Source organism: Cardiocondyla obscurior, linkage group LG09, assembly GCF_019399895.1.
Source record: "Cardiocondyla obscurior isolate alpha-2009 linkage group LG09, Cobs3.1, whole genome shotgun sequence".
NCBI classification, from domain to species: domain Eukaryota; kingdom Metazoa; phylum Arthropoda; class Insecta; order Hymenoptera; family Formicidae; genus Cardiocondyla; species Cardiocondyla obscurior.
In genome coordinates this window covers 3,458,507-3,482,577 of record NC_091872.1, presented here as the reverse complement: position 1 = coordinate 3,482,577, position 24,071 = coordinate 3,458,507, and the positions used below count along the sequence as shown (strand labels likewise).

General features: G+C 34.5%; 4 protein-coding genes and 1 long non-coding RNA gene across 9 annotated transcripts in view; 1 reads left to right on the top strand and 4 right to left on the bottom strand.

Annotated features, from left to right (window-relative positions):
* Nucleotides 1–7,658, bottom strand: part of LOC139105705 (UNC93-like protein) — a 39,978-nt gene extending 32,320 nt beyond the window's left edge. Inside the window, exon 1 of one of the 2 annotated variants that reach the window (XM_070661959.1) lies at nucleotides 1,026–7,658. The gene's annotated coding sequence lies outside the window, so the exon portion shown is untranslated. The remainder of the gene's footprint in view (nucleotides 1–1,025) is intronic. The other variant, XM_070661960.1, reaches the window with a different exon arrangement.
* Nucleotides 7,659–10,602: 2,944 nt separating this feature from the next.
* LOC139105721 (uncharacterized) lies at nucleotides 10,603–15,171 on the bottom strand. Of its 2 annotated transcripts, none has more exons than XR_011546231.1 (8): nucleotides 14,873–15,171; nucleotides 14,498–14,775; nucleotides 12,611–12,848; nucleotides 12,065–12,219; nucleotides 11,801–11,985; nucleotides 11,480–11,566; nucleotides 10,820–11,300; nucleotides 10,603–10,685 (listed from the first exon to the last, which is right to left on the bottom strand). It is a non-coding gene; the product is annotated as an uncharacterized lncRNA (long non-coding RNA). The 2 variants fall into 2 exon arrangements; XR_011546232.1 differs by having other exon boundaries at nucleotides 12,611–12,837.
* Nucleotides 15,172–15,435: 264 nt separating this feature from the next.
* Nucleotides 15,436–16,907, top strand: LOC139105792 (protein stunted). Of its 2 annotated transcripts, XM_070662083.1 has the most exons (4): nucleotides 15,436–15,585; nucleotides 15,814–15,944; nucleotides 16,137–16,162; nucleotides 16,790–16,907. In XM_070662083.1, the coding sequence occupies exons 1-3, from the start codon at nucleotides 15,557–15,559 to the stop codon at nucleotides 16,148–16,150; spliced, it is 174 nt and encodes a 57-aa protein (XP_070518184.1). In that variant the 5' UTR covers nucleotides 15,436–15,556; the 3' UTR covers nucleotides 16,151–16,162; nucleotides 16,790–16,907. The 2 variants fall into 2 exon arrangements, with proteins under 2 accessions (XP_070518184.1, XP_070518185.1); XM_070662084.1 differs by lacking the exon at nucleotides 16,137–16,162.
* Th1 (negative elongation factor complex member TH1) lies at nucleotides 16,245–19,708 on the bottom strand. Its single transcript, XM_070662047.1, has 7 exons — nucleotides 19,428–19,708; nucleotides 18,156–19,131; nucleotides 17,790–18,042; nucleotides 17,500–17,710; nucleotides 17,287–17,427; nucleotides 17,068–17,197; nucleotides 16,245–16,993 (listed from the first exon to the last, which is right to left on the bottom strand). The coding sequence occupies exons 2-7, from the start codon at nucleotides 19,129–19,131 to the stop codon at nucleotides 16,959–16,961; spliced, it is 1,746 nt and encodes a 581-aa protein (XP_070518148.1). The 5' UTR covers nucleotides 19,428–19,708; the 3' UTR covers nucleotides 16,245–16,958.
* A 100-nt stretch (nucleotides 19,709–19,808) lies between these two features.
* Nucleotides 19,809–24,051, bottom strand: LOC139105761 (hepatoma-derived growth factor-related protein 2). Of its 2 annotated transcripts, XM_070662037.1 has the most exons (6): nucleotides 23,552–24,051; nucleotides 23,153–23,383; nucleotides 22,694–22,775; nucleotides 21,209–22,578; nucleotides 20,718–21,119; nucleotides 19,809–20,536 (listed from the first exon to the last, which is right to left on the bottom strand). In XM_070662037.1, exons 3-6 carry the CDS (start codon nucleotides 22,728–22,730, stop codon nucleotides 20,012–20,014), a joined length of 2,334 nt encoding a protein of 777 aa, XP_070518138.1. In that variant the 5' UTR covers nucleotides 22,731–22,775; nucleotides 23,153–23,383; nucleotides 23,552–24,051; the 3' UTR covers nucleotides 19,809–20,011. The 2 variants fall into 2 exon arrangements, with proteins under 2 accessions (XP_070518138.1, XP_070518139.1); XM_070662038.1 differs by lacking the exon at nucleotides 23,552–24,051 and having other exon boundaries at nucleotides 23,153–23,521.
* Between the last annotated feature and the right edge of the window lie 20 nt (nucleotides 24,052–24,071).

Genomic DNA, 24,071 nt, shown 5'->3' with positions numbered 1-24,071 from the left:
CAACGAAAGACGTAGCCAGACATATTGACAGGTATTTCGTTGAACGACATGAAGCAGGTAAAATTTTACATTTATTATACATGGAATATGCAATCCAGCGATCATCTACAAGTCACGTGCAACTCTCTATAAATATATTTATACGAAGTGAAAGCATTTACGAACATCTATGAATACATATTACAACGCAAAATCATTACAGTTATCTTCTTTTCTATTCCCCATTTTATTTTCATATGTATGTGCTAAATTTTTTGCTTATTCAAACACTTGGCAATTAAGTAATGATAAAATATCTCGAGAAATTAACTTTCAAACAAATTTGTAGGTACGTATTTTTCTCAATACGATGGAACGTATTGGTCGGTGTTAAAATATATAAAATTTTGTTTCGAATATTCGGTCTAACAATATAAATATTACGCGATGCAATAATGAGATTTCTTTTTCGCACCATGCATAAATTGTTCAAGAAATAAACGTCGCGATGCTACACTAAAGGAAAGAGGGTTTATCTATTCGTTATCAGAAGTCTACTTCGAAACAATCGCGCAGAATAAGCGCAACGACTGGTTATATTACGTTTCCTCAGTATCGAGTGTGTACTATATCTTGGAGCACTCGTAGCTCCACATCACTAAAACGAAACGTGACTAGTAATCGCGACTGCTAGGAAGCAATCGGACATGCATATAAACATGCATTTAATATCTCATCAACGTAATACCATTACCGTGCTATATAGGTCGGTTTTAATGAGCGACGTTTCGATAACCTGATTTCGTACATAATATTTAACAATAAATACGTTATTCGCATACGTTCCCCATCGCGGTGACTCGATTCCCACTTTACATCTTTACTTTCTAAACGTGAGATAAAATAATCTTACGTCCGGCTAAAATTCATTGAGCGATCCCGCCCGTTCACCGCGCGATGGTGCACGCAAAGGGTTTACGATAGTTCGCGAACAGCCGTCGCTTACGCGGGCAACCCCCATGAATTTCCTCTAACGCAATACTCACGTCTTAACAAATCGATCGTTCGAATCAGCGACGATCTCGCGCTCCCCTTCGTCTCGGTGGACAGTGAGACAGGTGGTTGATTCTCGCGAGGGGGTGTTCTATCGACGTACAGGGCAGGAAACCCTATGTTCACAGCCGTGGCTAGCCCCGTTCTCGTGGCGTTGAACGAAAACGAATCGTCTCGCGAATCGATTCAATTTCGACCGTCGGTGAAATCGAATTTTCGAAGCACTGCAACGTTGGCGTGTGTCCAAAATTGATAATCGCGGTACGCGACAAGCGTGTCTTCGGACGTGTCGTGAAACGTGAAACTATCTTTGAAAAACGCGTCCGAACAGTTCGGGAGTTCAGAGACAACTGAACCTGGCCTGTCTGCCAGTGGACTTTGGTGAGCGGTTTGCTGTTCGGTTCTCGTCTCACCGATTCTCGACTCCGCGGGTTCGTACGCGCGACTCGCGGCCGTCGTTTTCTCTCTGTACACGCGGCACCGTGCACCTTCGTTTGCTCCTACCCTCCCTTTTCTTCTCCTTCTCTTCCACTCCACCTCCTCAAAACCCCTCTCTTTCTCTCTCTCTTGGTTTTACTGTCTTTCGTATGTCTCGTCTGTGTCACTGGCCGTGCCGTGTCGCCGTCAAATGAACAGGTAGCCCCACGAGGTACGCATGTGCACGTGCGTGTTAAATCTCACATACGCACGAGACCAAAATCGCGGTGCTTTAAATCGCATGTATACTCAGCGTATTCTTCCACTGTCCCACTCATCCATTTTACATTCTACATTTAAGCCGTTTTTATTAATTTTTGATTGACATTTCTTTCATTTTACTCATTTCTTGAAAATTTATTAAATAATTACTTTCCTACAATTTTTAAATGTCTCATACTAATAAATAAAAAATTTCAATGCATTTTATATAAAATACTTAATTAAATTAAGTCAAATTAATTGTATTAACTGCGAAAGTAATAAATATGTATAATAGTGCAAGCTAAGATCATTGATGTAACATATAAATGACTTATAGATGTCTTCAGAAATGTCATTACACAAAGCATCAGGCGGAAAATAATAAGTAGTAAGATATGTAATTGGATATATGCTTGATTACATCGACTTGCATGCATATGAAGTTTACTGTCGCGAAAATTTAAAAAGAAGGAAAAGTTCCTAATTCGGAAAAATTAAACATAGGTCGCTCTTTCACGAACAGAAAAACGAAAGTTCTACACCGGTAAAATAACTGTGTTTCATGTGTCACTGGGTCACTGTGTTTTCCAGCGATGAACAACTTTTTCCCCAGCATGTAAATTGCTTTCGACAAAGTGACCAGCTGCGCGCGCGGCATGGCAAAAGATTGTTCAAGGATAAATAATTAAAATAATCAAGTCGCGTTATTAAAGTGCTCAGCTATTTTTAGCAAACTGTACATCTATATTGTTTCATGTGCGTGACAAGGATAATAAAATACAACGACGAATATAATAACGACATTTCAGCAATTAAAAACTGCTCAAAACGAGCATCAAACTAAAAAAAAAATATATTTTAAGGTATAAAAATGTCATTTAAAATAATGTTAATATAATTTTCTCGTATTTAACGCAAAATCCGAAAGTGTAACAAATATTTTACATCAGAGATTTGATCATCGAGAAAGAAATCAGATGTCAAAAATTGCTAAAATAAAACACAAGTAAAACGATAATGTTAATGATCGTTAATCACGTGAAATAGTTTACGAACAATGATCTAGTGCCGATACTAACAACGCATTAGTAAGCGTCGAGATGAAAAGACATACCAGTTTCTCGGAAAGCGAATCACGGCCCAATACAGCGACTTCTTAATTACTGACAACTCGAAGAAAGACTAAAGTTTACCGGATTTTTTGCACACGACAACACTATACGATTCTTAGGTAACCGTATACTATTCACGAAGATAGGTTTTTCCTGTTACTGACGACGTTGCGAACACGCGCCTCAGAAATTGCATTCGCAGATCGCGAATTGTACCGTCTATCGCGGTCGCGCGAATACTTGCGAGAATCCTGCTCGAAACAGTACTTGAAGATTCGTTGCCGCGTGACGTCGCACAAAAAGACGCAAGACATTATCAAATAGTGCTGATAGGCCACGTTTTTCTCCCCCACTTTTTAATTCGTCAGAGCAAATACAATTCCTGAGGTAGAATAAACGCATGCATTACTTGTTTTCCCTATAATAAAGATTATTTTACCAAACATACCCACAAATTGTCGCGAGAAAATCTAGATCTGTCATCGTCATACACATATTTGTCTCTTCGCCCTAAAATATCTTTTAACAATATAACGTTTCCGACAGTTGCTAATTTTAAATAATGAAATTTTTAATTAAACTCATTAATTATAAATTCTAATAAAAAAAAATTTACTTGTTCATAATTACATAACGCTATCTGGCGATTCGGATGTGATATTAATGCGCATTCTAATAGGATGTATTCGATGGCCGGTCGGTCACATATCATTACTCATTATTTTCTGGTAGTTTCGTAACCTTTACTTAAGCATAGTAATCTACTGTCAACCGCACGCGTTCATTATCTTTTGCTAACGTACGTAGTTATTATTCAATTACATGACTCCCATGTAAGAATTGAGCTTTTTTTTTCATTCCGATTGGATCGGGGCGGGCAAGAATTGCGCGTAAAAAAAATATTGATTTTACTCTCCTTTTAATTATCATAAAATGTGTGGTTGATATAATAATACTATCACGTGTTAAGCACGTAAAATGTATTAAGATAAATAATATTCAACTCTTTGCCACGTTTAAGATACACGCGAAACGATTCCATTGATTTATCCATGAGTCTGAACGATCGATATTGATGTATTGTGCTTAAATGCAAGGTGAAAGAGTGACTTATTTTACATGCCGGTTACGTACGTACGCACCACTTCTCCTTGATTGTTGTCTTTCTTTGTCCTTTTCTAGTTATTACCATGGCATCGTATCAAGAATCGCTATTACTCTTTAAACATTTGTAATTCTAATCGATTTGAGGCAACCGCGGGCGTTCGTTGTTGCGAACTCTTACAATTTCTATTTTGAACTTAAGCCCTTGTGAAGAAAGTTTAGAATAGCAAAACAAAATTGTAAAATATTTTATAAGATATATATGTATGTAAAATTTTTATGTTATATTAAACTATTATAAATTCCAAAATATAAACTTTATTAATCAAAAGAAAAATCAAATAATATGTATCTATTATCTTTGATATTAATTGGCAACTTTCACCGAACAAAGCGAAAACGGAATAAAATATTCTCTCGCAATGGTATTTATTGCACGATTGAGTGAACAATACTTTCTCCGTGACATTTTGCAAGCTGATTGTAAAAGATATATGAAATTCTCGAACTAGTATCTGACTATGATCCCTTATCGGATGCATTAATTCAATTTGTAATTTCGCCACCATTATCTTTATGCAGATTGCATCGCGATTAGTAGTCAAAGTGTCGTCATATCGTGTCACGTCAACGTCACCATGCAAATAAATCATTAAGAAGATATCATTGTTGTCAGGTAATTCGCCTCAAACAAACTACTGTTTGAGAATTACTTCAGATTTATCAGTAGCCCGAAAGAGGGACAAAAGCTTAGTGACAATGAGCGAAATGGTATTCAAGAAATTTCGCAAATAAAACGCGTCATAATAATCACTTGCTAGCTGAATCACGTTTCACGAGACACCGCTCGCATTGTGCGATTAGGCGTATAACCGAATACGTATTTACAATTTGATCAACCCTTTAAAATATGATTTCGGAACGTGATGACTAAACGTCCCTGTACCGAAGATGGGATTGCAAAAGTCCATGGTGGACAATTCACTATCCTTGCAGCGAAATTTTGGTAAACGACATTTCGTCACTCGCATATCATTATAAATGCATTCAGTACACCGCCCGATGATTATCGATCATTATATTGCGTATAATCGAATGAGTCAGTTTCTTTCATTTTGATTGACATTATAAGTTACAATAAAAAAAAAAAATTTGCTCGTGATAAAAATATGTGATAAAGAAAGATGGAAATTTATAAATAACAAGATAGCGAAGCATTTTGTTTGGTGAGTTATCGGACAATTGCTGTATTCTAACAATAAGAGACAACGGAAGTTATAATCTGTACTCTCAGTAGCTTATTTAAACCACCAATTAATCTTCATGCAAATCTAAGTATATAGTTTGTATTTTATAATGTTAAACATAAAAAAGAAATTAATTATTTTTTCGATGATTTAATCAAGCCACATGTTAACAGAAAAGAAATTATTTTCCTTTCCAGCGGGCGCTCAAACTGAAAAACGTAATCGACGATGTTTAGGGAGCAAACACCTCACGTGCGTCATTTAGGCAAAACGTCACGATATACATATGGAAATGTTAGACAAAAACGCAATCGTAATTAAATCGCTCCTCGTCTGATTATAATTAAAATGCGACGAAATAAACGGATTTTTATTCTATCGTGCGCTAATTTTTCGTTTTCCAAAAACGTAAAATGTCTGCGTCTTAATGTCGTCTCGAAGAGTAAATATAAAAATTAAGAAGTATACTTGGTTTCAGCATAAAACATGTCTTATCAGGTGTCGTTGATAAGAAAATGCGACATATATGGCCTAAAACAATAATAGTGATGGAGGTCAGGAGTCTTTTTCATGCACCTGATGTTGTATATTCAAGCAGATTGTAAGAATCTAAGCATATCATTTAAAGATGGAACAATATTCCATATTTGTGTAACTGTTTTGCGTTAAAAATGCATTTATTAAGTCGCATGCTACCGTACACGATTATTGATTCAATCCTTCACTGATATAAATAAATGTTTCAAGTCACGTGAGAGACAGAAAAAAAAAAAAAAGATACGACTAACTCTTTTAATTGTTAATTATCTGTATATAAGAGGTACGTCGCGTGTCGCGCGATAAAACTAAGTGGTACTCAATTATCATGATCTTAAGTATAGACATTATTTGTTTAAAAAAGTATTACGATTTCTTATTGCAAATCTATAAAAATTGTAGCCAATTAAAAATAATAAAATAATTATGATATTAATCATCTGTTATCATAAAACAAAAATTTTAATTATAGGCAATAAATCGTTGATTTTTATTAAAAACTTTGTTAAATAACTTTGGTATGTCAAAAATATTTAAAATTCTGAAAACAAAAATAATTCTAGATATATGTACTTATATAAAAAAAAAAAAAAAAAATGTTAAACCTATTACGTTGCCAAAATTTTCAGTCGAATTTATGTATTTTCTGTAATGCGTCTTGTGTACCGTTCCACACGAGTTAGTTCATTCCAGTATAATCTGGTTAAAAATCTTATTGTAATTACCGTGTGTCCCGATCTCGTAAAACGTATGACGCAAAATCTGTGACTGGCAATCCCGTTATTTCGACTTGTGTAGACTTTCACGTTCGTGTCTCGTGAATGCACTTTCCGTCAAATTTCTAGATCAATTAATTGACAAAAAAAAAATACTCGAATAAAATTGATATCATAACTAGAAATATTAACACAATGTTAAATTATTAAAATCATTGTGTATTAAAAATTGCACGTATTAATTACAAATATAACACAATGCATTTATTATAGTAATGCAATTAAAAATTTACAAGTTTAAAATATTAGTTCGATACCGAGCAGATACTTTCATGTCATGAAATGTCAATCGCGTCGCCGTAATGTCACGTTACATATTATTCCGACGGCACGTGCGGGCCAGACTATTACGTGATAACATAATCCAAGTGAGCCGAAAGCCAACACCAAAAAAAAAAAAAAAAAAAAAAAAAAAAACATTGTAATCATATTTGAACAGACGTGTCGAGAATGGATCATGTATTGTAGACGCCGTTCGATTTAAGTAATAAGTACATATTACCGTTTAAATAGACAAAGCAAGAAACTACAATTCACAATACTATATAACACATGTTTCAAAAGTATTTTTCCGAAAACTAGTTCAAATAAATTAAGATAGTCAGCATTGTGAGTATTTTATAATAAATGAAATAAATCATATTTGAAACTTTCTGTAAACTATCGTTGACATTAATAAAAAGTTATTTAAAAAAAAGTTAATTTGAATAAAAATCAACGAGGCGATCACCAGATTTTATTCACGTTAACGTTTGCGGCATGTGCACCAGTTATTTCCTTGACGAGTTTCTAAAAAAATTTACGGCGCATTTCCGGCCGCACAATCAAACGGAAGAATCTCTCGTGATAACTAGAATCGAAATTCTCTAATAACGACTTCCGATATATTACGTAATTTCAATTTATATACGCTTCAACGCCATTTGGAATACGTATGCAGAGTAATCGGCCAATCGGCGGAACTTCTCACTTTTACTGTTCGTGATGCAATGCGTTTCATGTTATCACTCGTCGCTTGACCGGAAGTATTACGGTTTATACCGGAAATTCATCCATGTAAATTTTCCTGATATACTCGGCTATTACTATTGTAAACGAAGCTGCTGTCGCGTATGCAACGGATTGACAAACATCACGCGAGATTATAGATATTCAGACAGTATTACAGTTCCTGAGAAACTTATTAATAATAATATAATTTTTATAAATCTGTTTATGTAAGTCAGTTTTTGATCAAGTGTTCTTAATCGAGTATAATTGTATCATTAATCCGTCTGCTAATAAAAATTTTATTTAAATATGTACGTATAGAATTTTTTTTTTGCGGTAAGAGAAGAATATAAAATATTTATTTATATAATAAAATTTTGCGTTAATAATATGTAATAAGAAATTTTACTTTAAAATTTATTGTTCAGAAATGTATGTGTGCATGTCTATACATATAAGTCTACAAACGCAATTATCTCGTAACCGAATGATCGTATACTCATATCGCAGTAGAACGTATTCCTCATCGCCATGCATTTACGATAAGCTATATATGCACGAAGGACATGCAGGCAAAAATTTGTGCCCGCCGGTTCGCGTATTATCACGAATCAGCAGACATTGTATGTACCTCTCAGTGAAAATTGTCAGATCGCGTTATGAAAAAACGACGGTCGCTCACAAAGACGTTAATGAATATCATAAAACAACAACAAGCGTCATTTCCTCATCCCGGAAAAGGCAAAAAGTATTTATTTCATTACATTTGCTCAAATAATATTTTTTTTAATTGGCAAACTACGATTTCTGTGAAGGTTATTATCGTGTTTAATATTTTGCCAATGACACATTTGTGAAAATGTTGCTCCCTCTTTTCTTATTTTTTTTAATAAATATTCATAATATTCAAATTTAATATTTTTTGGGGAAAAAAAAAATTTTCCGACAATTGTCTCAAGCAGGTCAGTAATATTCCTAAGTTGCCGTGTAAAGTTCTGTAACTTTTCGAGACAACACGAAATGTAAATTCGTATCCTATTTGACTTATCGTTAGATGACATTTATGTAGTGAGTAATGGTATAACTTTTACAACGGAAGTATCGCGAGCAAGGCTGACAACGATGAATCAGAGGAAGAACAAGATTGTTTGCTCTGTACGTTAACAAATAATCGAAAAGTCAGATATTTTCCTATAGCACCTTGTTTTCTTTCGCAATACGGTTTGTACCGGTTAAAAGCAGATTTTATATGACTTGTTAACCTGGCATTTGACAATTTTGAAATCAACGATAGTAAATTATTGCGTGCCGACTTATTTCCCTGTGCTAAAGATCTATCCTTCGAATTCTGGTAACTCAATTGATTATTGCGCAATCTAGAAATTGGGAGTTTAATTATGTAAATAATATTAGCTACTTTTATTGGCATTAAAATATTGCCGACAGATAATTCCGGTTGTAAGTCTGTCATCGCGTTTAAAATGCGGTTTGTGAAGATTGATCGTAAACGCAGCAGAATAAAGTATCAGATGATACCAATTAATACACCGTGCGACTGGCCATCAATCTACAACGCATGATTCGATTTTCACCTTGAGATTGCAAAAAAAAAGTGCCAAACGAATCGCGAATCTGTGTAATAATTAACTACACTCACGTATACACACGTTCACTCGTTCGCATAATAAAGAACTACTAAGTGTATTCTCCGTCCGAGGTGTAATGTAACGAATTCTTTGTGGATACTTCGACCTTGGCCGATATGAAGCGCCGATAATACGTCGTTGTATAATTTCGATAAGCCTTAGTCGACTTTACGAATCGATTCATCTTAAAGCCTAAATTAATTTGTTAATTAACTACACTCGTTACATTAATGAATATTAATCTACAAATATATTTATGCGTATTTGTTATTACACATAACTGCATTTTCAATTTATTAAATGAAAAAAAAATGCTTTAAATTATTTCTTTTTATATAAGCATTTCTGTAAGAATATTTCTAATTTTCTAAATAATCAATTCTTAAAGTTTTTACTTAATGTCGTCAAAATAATGTTTTTTTTTTTTATTTACGTATTGTTTTTGATACTATTTCTTGTATAAAATAATTATAAAATGCAATGTAATTATATGATAGCTTGAATAAAAATTATTCTTGAGTGGTACGAGCAGTGTGCACAGTGAGTTAAGATCTTTTCGTAAAATAAATCCGTCATAAACCTGTGAAATGTACTTGACCGACTACTCTATTTATGTTTTACTCGTCCCCGGTGATACGCGATGATTGTTTTACATACTTTTGTGGAACGCGCGACAAACAATCCGAGAACAAAATCCTAAATTAATATACCGGAGATTTTTATGATTTTTATCGGTATTCGCAAACATGGAAAAGGAAATATTTATAAATTTGTATTAACAAGACCAACCTAATGTAACGCATACAAACTTCATGACAAATTAATTTTTTAATTTAAACCCTGTCATAACCTTTTTTTGCAGTTCTTTATATTCAATTTTTTTATTATTTGTTGTGTACAGTAATTAAATTACAATTGCAGAATTAATTGTTAATTAACGTTCAATGGTACCCTTCTCATCCCTTTTCTCTCTTTCTCTCTAGCTCCCTTTCTCTCTTTTATTGGCGTGACACGAGAAATAATGCAACAGAATTGGATAAGGTGAGCAAATGCGTGGACTTTTAAACTAACTCTTCGCGAGTCAGAACTGAAAATCCGTCGCAAAATCCACAAAACGGAATGCAGATTAATTCTTTCGCTTCGTGGCGCGAAAGTAAATGTCAGCTTATGTTTTATTATTTTATAACTTTAATTATTATTATTGTTTAAGTTGAATTTTTACTGTAAGAACAAGTTCGTTGCGATACGTAGGCGAATTTAAAAATAATATTTTATGATCGGTTTAATTATAAACGATTTTTTACGGATTGGCATGTGATTCAGAAAGACGAAACGTCTTCCCGTTTTCAGGCTAGACTACTTTTCAATCTACGCTACTGCTACTAGTACGATAGGCAACGAATCTACAAATTGTATTGCTATTAATTATTAAAATTTTGCAAATGTTACAATATATAAATTTTTTTTTTGTAGAGTCGCTGCCTTCGTAAAACAAAAAAACAACTCACATTAGATGCGACGCGGGCGGAGTTCAGCTACGATGCCATGGTAGAATGATATCTGTAACACACAAATAAGAACCACAATAAAAGATATGTCTAAAATAATTATAAATTTAAAATACAATTTGTTACTTTGTTATATGTCATGTAATAAAAATTGTTACTTTAATGTAAATAAAAAAAGATAATTACCCAAACGTTGCTCCGCCGATGCCCGATGTCCATCCAGAACCTGCTCCTCCTCTCAGAACTCAGTTCCATCTTTATTAAACACTCGCGACACTCGCGAATACGCGCGCGATATGTTAATTAATATTATTCGCCCGGCTCTGCCAGCGGCACTCTTGTTTAAAAAATGTATATTATAAATCTCGGTCGCCCGGTTACTTTGATACGATGTTCGCGACAAACCCCGACCGTGGTTCGTTTATTCGATCGGCGACGACACTTAAAAAAAATCTGTAACAAACTATTAAACAGCACATAGGATATATGCAATTGCAATAAATATCAAAACTACAAAACTACAAATACTACTAATATTACCAATCCGCAAATTATTTTCGCGAAATACCGATTAATGCGAATCTTTGATATTATTTTTCGACCCGACGTTCTTATAAGAAAAAAAGACATGCCACTCACCGACCGGCGGAGTTGATTATACACTAATCTGTAACATATAAAAAAAAATTAATGTAGTTAAATTAATATATTAAAAACAATTTTTACTTTAAAAAAAAAATTACACACTCGTTTAATTAATTTATCAGTTAAATAATTAAAAATAAAATTTATTATTATTAAAACAATAAGGCTATTAGTTTTTAGTAAAGAAAAAGCGATACTTACCATGGGGTTGCTCCGCCGATGCCCGATGTCCATCCGGGACCTGCTCCTCCTCTCAGGATGACTGGGATGGGTTGGATGCTTGACTCTCTACGCAGAGAAAAGTATTTTGTAACATAAAATTAAATAATTGCTATAGTAATTTTTTTATTTTAGATTAATTAATTTATTTTTGTTAAAATTAAATTGCCGTGTAATAAGAAATTAGAAATATTATGTAGCAAGTTTTTATTTCATTAATACTCTTCACGTTGATATTATTAATTACAGAAGTTAACTCGATATACCCTATAGCTGTATTCGATAAATACCAAAAATGTTCACCTTCGTACAAATCTCTGGTAGCTGCGTATTTACTGCGTGCTCGACCGCTCGACCGCCCGACCTCTGTTGATGTAGCGTTATTGAAACTTTAGTCACAGCAGAGCTACACCAAAAATGTTCACCTTCGTACAAATCTCTGGTAGCTGCGTATTTACTGCGTGCTCGACCGCTCGACTGCCCGACCTCTCTGGATGTAGCATTATTGAAAACACATTTCATTAGCATCGCACGACACTGTGTATCTCTATTTAAAAAATAGACTACCTTTTCTCCTTCTACTCTCGGGGATGTTAGATGTTGTGCCGGACTCTTTTTCCTCTTAAAATGTCGGGTATCGTACCAGATTCTTCTTGCAAACATCAACTGCTGGTCGATCGTTACGTAGCGGTGATAAGAATACACCATGTGTTCCACTGGATCTGAAACAGAACACAAGTTTTACAAGGTTATTAACAAATCAATTATGAATATACTATAAAAATAAAATTATTTTACGACGCGTACACGGACTCGCTCGCGCTGCTAGCTGCGTTCGCGATATTATGCGCGTCGCGACGACGTAAAAGTCGCGCGAGCTACGTCGCTCACTGCAGCTGTATGGTTTGCCAAAATGCGGAAGACGATGACCTGACGCAGCGCGTGCGAATCTTATACGCCGCCGAGATTGTCGTAGGTTGCACGCACGGCGTTAGTTATAAACACTGCTCGAGTTTAATACACTGCCGGTTCGGCGTGATTGGCGATCACACGCGAAATTCGCGCACTGCGTGCTCCGCGATCTTCGAACGTATAAATGGATGTATAACTTACTTTGATGCGACGAAAAGTGGTCGTAGGCGCTCTTCGCATGCAGGAGATTAACAAGAGGAAGTAATTTGCACCGGGGTTGCATCCTCGTCCATCAAATATGCGTAGAATTGCTGTACAAGGGAAGCGTCCTCTCCTTAGGTGTTGCCTGATCAGCGGCCCGTGGGGGAAAGGCAGGGAGACGAACGGCGACCGACCACGGCGCACCGCTACGCATGCGTCGCTCGCGTCTGCAACCATTCTGCCGTTCAGCAATTTGTTCATTTAAATTCCCACAAAAGTTAAATCGTCAGAACATAAATTATGCACCAAATATTATATGAAATATTAATTACATGTTAAGTTTAATGTACCGCGAGTCTGCAATTGATAAATACCATGCGGCATTCGATCAATTAAATCGATTATTCGTAATTTATTTAATTAATTGAAGAAAATAAATATAATTAATATTTGCATGATATAAATTACATTGAAAAAAATTAGAATTATTTAAAATAACATGTAGGATATATCTGTAAGTACATTCGTGGTTCATTGCTGTAAATTATTAAATGTTAAAAAGTTTTCTCTAACGTAAAAAAAAATGCAAGAGTAAATGACGCGCTTTGTAATATCTAGTTTTTAAATTACATATTTTTGTAACTCTTTTTCTCTCTTTTTTTTTTCTTTTATAAAATGACGGATGTTTGTTGAAACAAAGAAAAGATTTACGCTAGAAATATGACGAAAGAATAAACGAACGACGCGGTATAGTGAAAGTACTGTTTATATCTTCTTGATGAGAGAAATACCTATTATGATAAATTCATTTGATAATAATTCTGGATTTGAAATTAATCTTGAATATATCCACATAGTGGTATCAAAGTAATTACTCGTGCAAAATAATGAGTTAATGAATGGACTTCCCAGATTATCTCTATTTCTTGGTTACGCTTATAATAGATATACATTAAAAACATGAGAAACTCAATTTAGATGGCATTGTTTGCCTCTCAGCCAGCACCACCAGCGTTATTTTAACGCGCACAAAAATTACGACCTATCTAGCATCGGCAGCTTAGCGTCAAGGCAATCAGCGGACAGCTTAATATCTAATGACGTAACCTCTAATATACCTGACAGATGCCATTTACGATATTGACTAATCAGCCAACCGCCAACTTAATGACAACTTAATGTCATTTCCCATCTTACTCATTATTGTCGTGCATTTGTCATTTAAATCTTTTTACAAGTAATAATGAAAACTTTACAGTACATCACATCAGATATGTTAAATATCACTTTATATTTTAAGTGATTAAATATAATTTTTGAAGTAATTATTTTATAGTAATTAAAGATATTAATTTTAAACATTAGATAATAAACGTTTCCAGAATTGAAATACAAATAGAAGGTAATCTTTGCGTAATACATAATGGAAAAATTATCATATTAAAAAATCAGATTGCAATTGCGCAGAGCATGATATAACAAACTACATTATATTCGCACCAAGTACAGACGTGCATGTCAAGTGGCAAATTTATTACAATCGATGCGCTTTTCCTCATCGCCTAAGGTTATTGTTCTCGTCCACGAAATACAGTATTGCCGTCCGAAGGAAGAGGACGGACTATGATTACATAACACGGTGATACACTGTGTTTGTGGGCGAAGGTGCGAGAACGCCATGAGCATCAGCAAAACGATATTATTTCGCAAAAGCGTGTCGCGTAAAAACATGACACGCTTTTAAATATATACTCTGCACGATAATGTCTCTCGAATCGATTATGCCTGGATGTTAGCTGTTTCTCAAATTTCGTTCTCATTTTTTTAATAGAAGGACTCTAATAAAGATAAAAAAAAAGTATTGAAACTATCAAAAAAAAATCTTACCAATCAGCATAATTTCATATTGTATAGTTAAAATTCTTGTTTGCCCATGTTATACAAAATAAATGGTGTCTTCTATAATCTGCGACTGAAAAACTGTGGGCTAAATTTCTAATGAAATTCCGATCAATCATTTGTAGTCCAACAACGAAGTAATAACGAAATTTTTATATCTCGTTGTTAATTGTCATTCATCTGGACATTAACTTTTCCACCACAAAGCTTTGATTGTAGAATTTTCTTAGCAATATATAGAAAACATTCATAGATTGAGTTCTTTGCTAAAACATATGAAAAGATCTTAAATAATAATTATATATAACTAAGCACGATAAATAATTAAGAAAGTATGCAATGACCAATTTGAATAATAGATACCTGCAAGATTACATCCATGCATTGTAAAACGTTTTCTTTCTATTTGCGTTATCCATATAATTTCCAATACAAGTACTTCGGTTATAAACTTACGTACCACGGTGATTATCGTATATTTATCACTACTTTTACCATTTTTACAATACACTCAGGCAGACGCTCAGATGGTGGATGTTAATCGTAATATATAGGCGTTTTAATAACCCCACGGAAAAGCTGGAATAATCACTTACAAGTTTAATTATTCTGGCACATATTTACAACACGAACTTTTCCCGCAAATTAAAGGTTATGCTGGGTTATATGTACATTGAAAAGCAGATATGGCATTTGTTGCGACGAGCGGCAACGGCGGCTGGCGTACGTGACTTCTCTCTCTCTCTCTCGGCCGCCGAGAGTGGGGAGGTGTAGTAGGCCGCGTTCCCCTTTAGTCCTCGGTGACCGCTGTTCCACAACACATCTACGCGCGCGCCTCGTGTGAGATTCGACGCACATCACGCCAAGATCACGTACGCTAGCCGCCGTCGTAGCACCACGAATGCCATTTGTGACGGTGAGTGTACATACACGGGCAACTTCGCTAGTTCATATCTTGGTCGCAATCATTCGCAGCTGGCGCTCTGTGGCGTGTGTCGTGCATCAAGTATCCTCTTGTCCTTTACCAAATTTATTAAACAGGAAAAAATGTCAGCGTGGAGGCAAGCAGGGTTGAAGTAAGGAAATCAGTCATTGTCCTCATTTTCTGGATATTTATATATTTTTATTCTCCTCTTACGTATATATTGAGCGTGCAGTTTTTCTCCGGAGTCATTATGTAACCTAATTCTCATGTGATTTTAATCAATTTTATTTTAATTTAATATTGATTATTTGTTAATAATGAAATATTTTAAATGTGTGATGATGTATACGTACGAATAATTTTTTTCGTTTCTGTGCAGTTACATAAATTACTCTCAAATCGCAGCTAGGTTAGTCAGACAAGCTTTGAAGGCTGATATGAGGGCAGAGGCTGCAAAACGCGATGAAGTCAATGTAAAGTTTACCCAATGGAAAGACGGAAAACCAGTCAGTATGTATGCTTCCAGATTCATTATTACAGCCTCACATTTATATTACTGAAAGAATATTTTAACCTAAATGTTTTTATTCTATTATCATTTATTTCATATATCTATTGTTAACTTTTTACATTACATTTTGTTATAGTAATTATTTTTTTCATTATGCTTTTGTTACATATACAATATACATTTTGTTACAGCTGAAAAGATGTGATCATTATGATCAGTAAGTTATTAGGAATATTCTTATAGAAATGTTGTAATGAAATGTTTTTAATATTACTCATTATTAATGCAGGTGTGACAGATCGCTTTAGAACACATTTATTTGCTTCTTAATTTAACCATTGTGTGTAATACAATTACGAATTGTGTTACCCCTGAAAGCATAACATTATGCTATAAATTATAACTCTTACAATTGGATATAGTCAAAACTAAACACTGTCTTATGATCCGATAGAAACTAGTTTGCTTTGATTAGTTAATTTTAAACATTCAACTTGAACTCCAGCTGCAACCAAGCTTAGAACTTCCAATAATGTTACATTTTTATCCTAAGAATTTAATAATTATTCCCAATATTATTAATATACATATATGTATTTGATAATTCCACGCAGTGTTATATATATGAAACATGATCTTATACTTCAATGTAATATTTATCTTTTACTTCACAAAATATTTGAATATCAAGTGACAAATGTAACAATATTTAAATTTCCCTTACAAGGTTAATTAACAGTTATCTCCGTGTGTGTTCGTTAACAAATTTCATTTTTCTTAAAATTTATAGTATTTATATGATACCGACAATGTATATAAATATATACAAATGCTTTTGTTACAGAAAATGGCTAGGTGACAATATCACAGATGGATGCAGAATTCATCCAATATATATTTATAGCCATAAGTATGTATGAGGATCTCTATCTCTAGACAAAATAAAAACATCCTTTGCATCATTGCTCTCCTTTGATTTGTGACCTATCTGTGATTAATTTTTATATCTTACGTCATCTCACAACAGGACAGTGCGCCTTGCAGTGTACTAAAAAGTAAAACAATTTCTTTTGTTTAACATAAATATTTTTTATAAAATTATTTTTTAATATCGACACTTACCAATAAATTCGGAAACTAAATCATTTTCACTTTCTCCGCGCATAGTTCCAGTAATCTCTTCATTTTCTACCATCGGTAGAAATAATTGTACAAATTCGGCTGTATATGGAGGTGCTATCGCTTCTAAGACCTAATATTACAAATATTTAGATTATGATAAAACTGATATATTCAATTTTTTATTAGAAAAATAATATATTATTGTATATTATAATTTACCTCAGTAACGAAGTATCTGATTAAAGACACGTCTGTATCTCCACGTTGCCAGCATTGCTTAATATAGCATACAACAGGTACTACACAACCTCTGCTTAGTAAATTTACCATTCTATCAATTAACATCTTTTTCATTTCCAACTGTATAGACAAAAAAATTATTTATATAAAATACTGATAATTGGTTTAATTGATCATATAAAATGTGCTTACTTGTACGAGTATTTCCAATTCGTCTTGTTTGCTCTCAAATAAATGCACAAGTAATCTTAAAATTTTAGGATGCAACAAAGGGTGACACGCTACAACTTCATCCAATAAAGCGAGATGCACAGGGCAATGCTCTGTACATAATTTGAAGTATGATGGTTCAGTCACAGTACACTCTACCCATCGGATTACACCCACGCTTACAACGGGAAAGCTATAATAAAACAAATTTATTAGTGAAAACTTTTTTTCCATTAATATAAAGAAAAAATAATCGGTATTAAATGTTGTACCGTATGCATTGATACAAAGTATTTAACTCTGCTATTAACTCGGTCGATCCTTTATTTATGTTACATATATTATGAACTTTTTCGATTGCTTGGGTAGTTGTTTTCAATTCGTCCTTATTAATTTTGCGAGTATTGCTTTTTTTAGGAGTTGTTTCACATACACTTGCTGCATAAGCCAATAAATACATATATTTTGATTTATGTTCAGGATTTATTTTTACACCGGGCTTGAAAAGTGCATCAACTAATAATTCTGCAAGATCAAAAATATAAATTTCATAATTAATTCCTTTAATATAAAAAAAAATAATTTTTTTTAATTATTTTTTATTACTATTATAAATAGTTCAATAGTGATCAATTTACCTAAAAATTGCGGATTACGTAATAGTTCAATAGGAGGTGGTTCTGCAGCAGAATAATTTCTAAATAAAACTGTGATATCAGCAGGATTCAAAGTATTTCTCGACAGCATAGATGCTAATGCTTGACATGGCCCAGGACTACTAGCTGCACCATTTAGAGCCATTGTTATTGGTGTAACATCATGTCGATTTTGTTGTGCACATTTAGTGATTTCTTGGGAAAGTCTTTTCATCATAAAACCACCACGAGATTCTTGTGCAAGAATTTGTAACAAGACTTGACTGTATACATAGGTGTGTTGACCGTGACACACCATTTTCGCACACTCTTGTATACTGGATTGCCAATTTTCTGTATTTTGAAGAAATCCAGCAATTGCTGTTTTCAAGACACGTGAGAAAACCTCAATTTGTTGAGCTGCTGTTGAAATACTTGTAATTTCACCTTGGAATCCAGCATCAGATATAAGCTTGATAGTAAAATTTAACATTAAACAATCTGGATACTCTTCAGCAAGTCTATAAATAAGTGAACGCCATGTAGGATGCTGTATCATTTCTGTTAACCAGGCAGGAGTTTCACCCTCTTCTGTAAAGATCTTATCTGCCTTTTTGGGATCAAAAGTCTTAAGAATCATATCTTTCAAATTATTTTCTACCATTGCCTGTACATCAGTAACCTTTACCCCAGCAAGGATCAGCCATTCTGCAAGTAAATTTGCTGTCTGTGCACAAGCTGTATAATTTTTAGACAATAATTCTATAACTTGTTCAGGATTTCCTCCAGCTTGAAAGTATCTTTTAAGTTGAGCAAAAATGCCAGGCTCCATTATATAATCAGCTGTTTTAAACTTATCCAAACATTCATTCAGTACTTCCTGTGGATTATCAAATGTATCTTCTCCACCACATTCGTCTGTGCTTCGATTCATCTCATCTCCCCAACCAGTACGATCATCATCATAATCACTCTCCATCTGCAAATCAATTATGTTAATAATAAGAAAATTTTAAACAAAACTACATACATATAAGAATATAACTATTCATCAGATTTTTTTAATAAATAATCAAGATGCAATCTTAAAGATATAACATATTGAAAAATAATATTATCGAAAAAATAACATATAGGTTAACAAAATTACAGTTTATAAAACCGGCAGAATTTCTGCACAACCTTTTTACTTTCACATGTATTACAATGTTCCAAATAGGAAAAATATTCCTTTATAAGAAACTACTGATAAATTAAACATTATTATTTACAAACCTTTTCAAATAAGGCAAAGTTGGGTGAGAAACTATACAATACAGGTTACACCGCGCTTGACTACGCATAAACCACTCCAATGGCTTCAAGGCAATGCTGGCAAGAGTGCTGAGTGGCAAGTTGCAACGGAAAAACCCGAAACTACAATGGATTTGTAGATGGAGCGGCTGTGAATGGCTGTGATCGGAGTGGAAGTTAGAGTGAACTTACAACAGTTAGGCCTTAAGACGCATTCGTATTTAGGATCGATAGTTTAACCTAACCTAATCTAATACCTTACATACAGAAATAGATGAATGATTTTTTTAAATATTATCGCTAGGAGATCGAAGTCAGTTTTAAATTGGAAATATATATGAAATCGAAAATAACAATTACAAATAGGATAGTCAAAAAATTTAATCGACGGTTTAACTTAATACTTAATGATACTTATAGAAGCGAGCTAACATCGAACATAAATTTTTAAATATCGCTAGGAGGTATAAAACATCAGTTTTTAATTGGAAATATATATGAGATAAAATCGAAAAAAGCAATTATAAATAGAGATAGTCTTTCAGATAACAAGTAAACGATGAACTTCACAAACTGCTGTTAGATATACTTGGCTTGCCTGTCGACAGTGAGGATGAGCTTCTAATGGAAACTTTGGAGAGAGAATTTTCCATTCTGCTGATCAATTTTTGAAAGGTATTCTTTTTTACAGGCCCATTATTTTCAAATGAATCGATCTCGTCACTTGCCTCATTACCACCTCGCTTATTTGTTTCGGCAGCACAGCTGAAATCAGTCGTAAATCGTGTTTTTTTGTTAACGGCGAATCGACTCCAATATTTCTTGTCGGAACTACCAGATTTGGAGTCGTCATTTTTCTCAAAAAAAGAAAAATCTCTTCGCCGTGTCATAAAGTTGGTCCACAGCGTTATATCGTCGTAATCGTTCTGATTCATCTGCATAGGATCGCAAACACACAAGTCACTCTTTGGTGACTGATAATGCTCTACTTCTTCTTCGGTGGAACTGCCGTTTGCTTTCGATTCCGCTTTCTGTATTATTTCGCATACTGTTTCTTTCGCTGATTTTTTATGTGATTGAGGGCTAATTTTCTATCAAAATAAAGAGTATAATAAGAGCCAAAAAAATATAAGTAAAATTAAACAGTTGAATTCCAGTTAACACAAAATATTGCAACAATATTCTCTATTTTCTGGGACATACAAAAAAAAATTAAATTAAATTAAAATAAAAAAAAAAATAAAAAAACGAACTCCATAAGAGACAACTCACCTGATCAGTTTTATCATGTTCTGGATAGGCATTTAAAATATTGTCATAGAATTCTTGGGTTTCATTAAGATTACTCTCGCTTTCTGCTGGCAATCTTTTTTCATAAATCGGCCTGGGCGGAGGAGGACAATTATATTCTGGCAGTTCCTCCCCGCCGACCGCTAAACTTTCCTGATTTGCTGTCAAATCGGAAACGTCGTCGTAAGTGGGCATCTCTTCCACGTCCAAAGACGATGATGAAACCTTATTCTTGTTGCAATGCCTCTCTTTCTTGTCCGGTTTCACAGGTGACTCTCCCCTACTCAGAACTCTATCCAGAAAAGATTTTTTCTGAAGCTTGTTGGACGCTTCGATCTGATTTTTGACGGGACTTTTGATAATTTTTCTATTTGGAATCAAATTCTACATTGAACAAATAAATAAAGATTTTCTTAATTTCGGAAAACGATTTTTTCAAAAAAGTGTTCCTGAATTATTTTCGAGAAACTTACTTGCACATCATCGTAAGTTCCTTCTTTTTTCTCGTGATCAGCGACGGATGTCTCGTTATTACGACTTTGTTTCAACTCGACGCTTGCAGTTTCGAGACGCGAAAATCCAACGATATCGTCGTACGTTTCCTGAAGCGACTTCGTGTCGTAGGATTTGGCCTCCTGCGCCTGGCTATCGGATCTGCTTTTCTCCTTAGACGTCAGAACATCATCGTAAGTTTCCTTCTGTCTTTCGTCTCTCTCTTCATCATCAGCCTGTCGTTTTTTTAATAATACCAGATTCTCGTAACGCGTTTTATTCCGCAAGTCTTCGATTCTGTGGTAAATATCGTCGTCATCATCTTCATCTTCATCGTTGCAATTTTTGTTTTCAGCCTCAATGGTTACTTTAGAAGAAGACATTGTCAAAGAAGAGTTTGTGGGAGGCAAAGAGGGAAGTTTCCGCGGTATTCGAGCTGGTAGTGGAGGCGCTTTTTCCTTTCCATTTTTTTCTCTTAAATTTTTTCGCCTAACTTGATCTTTATTGTTTCTCTTTGCCAATTCATCCTTAGCCACAGTAGACTTATCGTTGACAAATGTTGTTTCGTCGTTGTTTTTGCAGCGATTTATCGATGTCGATTCAACGGCGTATTTTTTTTTCTCGCGGTCTTTGTTCTCTACACTTTCGTTGCGATTACGTTCTACTTCACAAATTTTTGTCACCCACTGTTCCATATCTTCCGGCGTTCTCGCGATAAATTGCAGCGTCTCATTTCCTGGGCTGTATATTTCAAAAGCCGACTCGCTCTTTCGCCGATTCCGGGGAACCACATTCGGTGCTGGACGAGCCATGTAGCCGTGAATTGGATAAATGGTGTGCGGCTGGTTCTGCCGTTCGCTTCGGTAGATGAGTAAGTGCGAGCCGACAAGCGCAATCCAGCAGGCGCGGCTCTCAGATAGAAACAGCTTTTTACCTTCCTTCCTATGAAGTGGTCCACATTTGTGACATTTGCTCCTGACTTGTACGGCCGATAAATTTTTGTAGATTGATATCAGGACCTGAGCTTCGTCTTGTTCGTTGTCCTCCTCTCGACGCACGCTCATGGCCTGATTTTTGTTGTCGAAAGTCTCGTAGTAGTAATCCTGAGTGTTGGTACAAGAATTAGATTCTTCCATGCCTACGTACTCCTCTAAATCGCCTTCGTTCCGCAACAACAGACTTTTGGGGCCGGACTGCATATCCAAGTAAGGCTCAGAGGAGGACGAGGCTCGGGCCATGGTCGTGATAGTCTTTAGGGCATTTTTCGATCGCGCCAGCAATTTCTCTCGCAGATTCTCCAACATCACCGGAAGCTGCGCGTCGCGGAGGCATTCGAGAAACGTTATCACTTCTGTTAATGCAACATAAATTAAAAGTTAACATTTGTTACATATATTCGTGAGAGAAAAAATGCAATTTAATGCATGGTTTTCTATAAAAACTGTTCTATTATATTAAATTTATACCTCGCAATATGTCGTTGACGTTCATATCAATTTCCATATTGCTGTTTACTCTTAAAATATAATTGCGGGAAATTGGATAAACCTGAAATTAAAATAAAAACATTAAGATCAGTTAGAAATGTAGTCACATTCATAGATATCAACTTCCAGGATATGAGCATTTAAAATGTAGTCATCACAGATAATATTTTATCGCTTTAAATTTTTATTTTTTGCGCATTGCATAAACAGAGGAAAATATATTTACTTCAGAATTTAACCATAAGTTTATAATATTTTAAATGATAAATGTGATTAAATCAATTTAAATACAATCGAGTCAATCATAATTTTTATTAGAAATATTATAAAATTGTAATTGAATTTTAAAGTAGCTATACTTTTCTCTCAGTGTAGAAGTGATAGATCTCGCGGTGCATCTGTCTAGCAAAACGATAGACTTGACGAGCTGCGAATTACCTTTTTATGTTTACGTTGCAATTCAACCAACGTGTCGTTCAAGTCACTCCAGAATCGTTTATTAGACCGGAATTCCTTAGTGTCTTGCCGACGATGACGTGGCCTGCTTGTCGCCCAGTTTATTAGCGATCGACCTCTGTTCGTTCACTTTAAATCACATCCTTTTTGCGTTCTTGAATTTTCAGACTCCGCCCTTTCGATCGGTTCATCGCTTGTCGTTTCTAGATTTTGCTTAAAAAAAACATTTATCATTTACTTTTAAATTTTAGTAAAATTTAAAATCTGAAACACTTTATTGAGACATTATATAGCATCAAGATAAAATAATAAATAATTTTTTTTAATAAACAATAAAGTAAAATTAAATATAAATATATCATAAAAAAAAAAAATATTTACATTGAAAAAAAATACTTGCTGTAGATTCGTCGATTAACTATGGCCGGGGTGTTAAAAATAAAAGGAATGTCGATAGGTAGGTAGGTAAAGATACTTCGGACGCGGTCCACGGGCGACTGTCGCCTCGTTTAAGAGTTCAATTGGCACGACGTGACACGTGCGAGCGACGCAAGGCGACTCCCGCAAAGAAGAGAGCCCATGACAGCCTCCTCTTGCCCTCCACGTTGGCTCTGCTGCGCTTCTCCTACGCCCCTTTCACGATCTGACTCATTCATCGAGCTTGCATCCGTCTCCTCTGCCTTTTCGCTGTTTCTGTCACTTATTTCAAATTTAATTTATCGTTTCTGGGAATTAAAAATTATGGAGGTTCACTCGGTTTCGCATCTTCTTCCAAACTTACAATCTTGAGCGTTGAATAACGCAATATAATTGCTCGCTAACGTAGACAAAGTTAAGAATTTTCTTAAAGTTTCAGTCCGCCTCTCGATATTTTTAAAATCAATTTTAAAAAGATACGTAT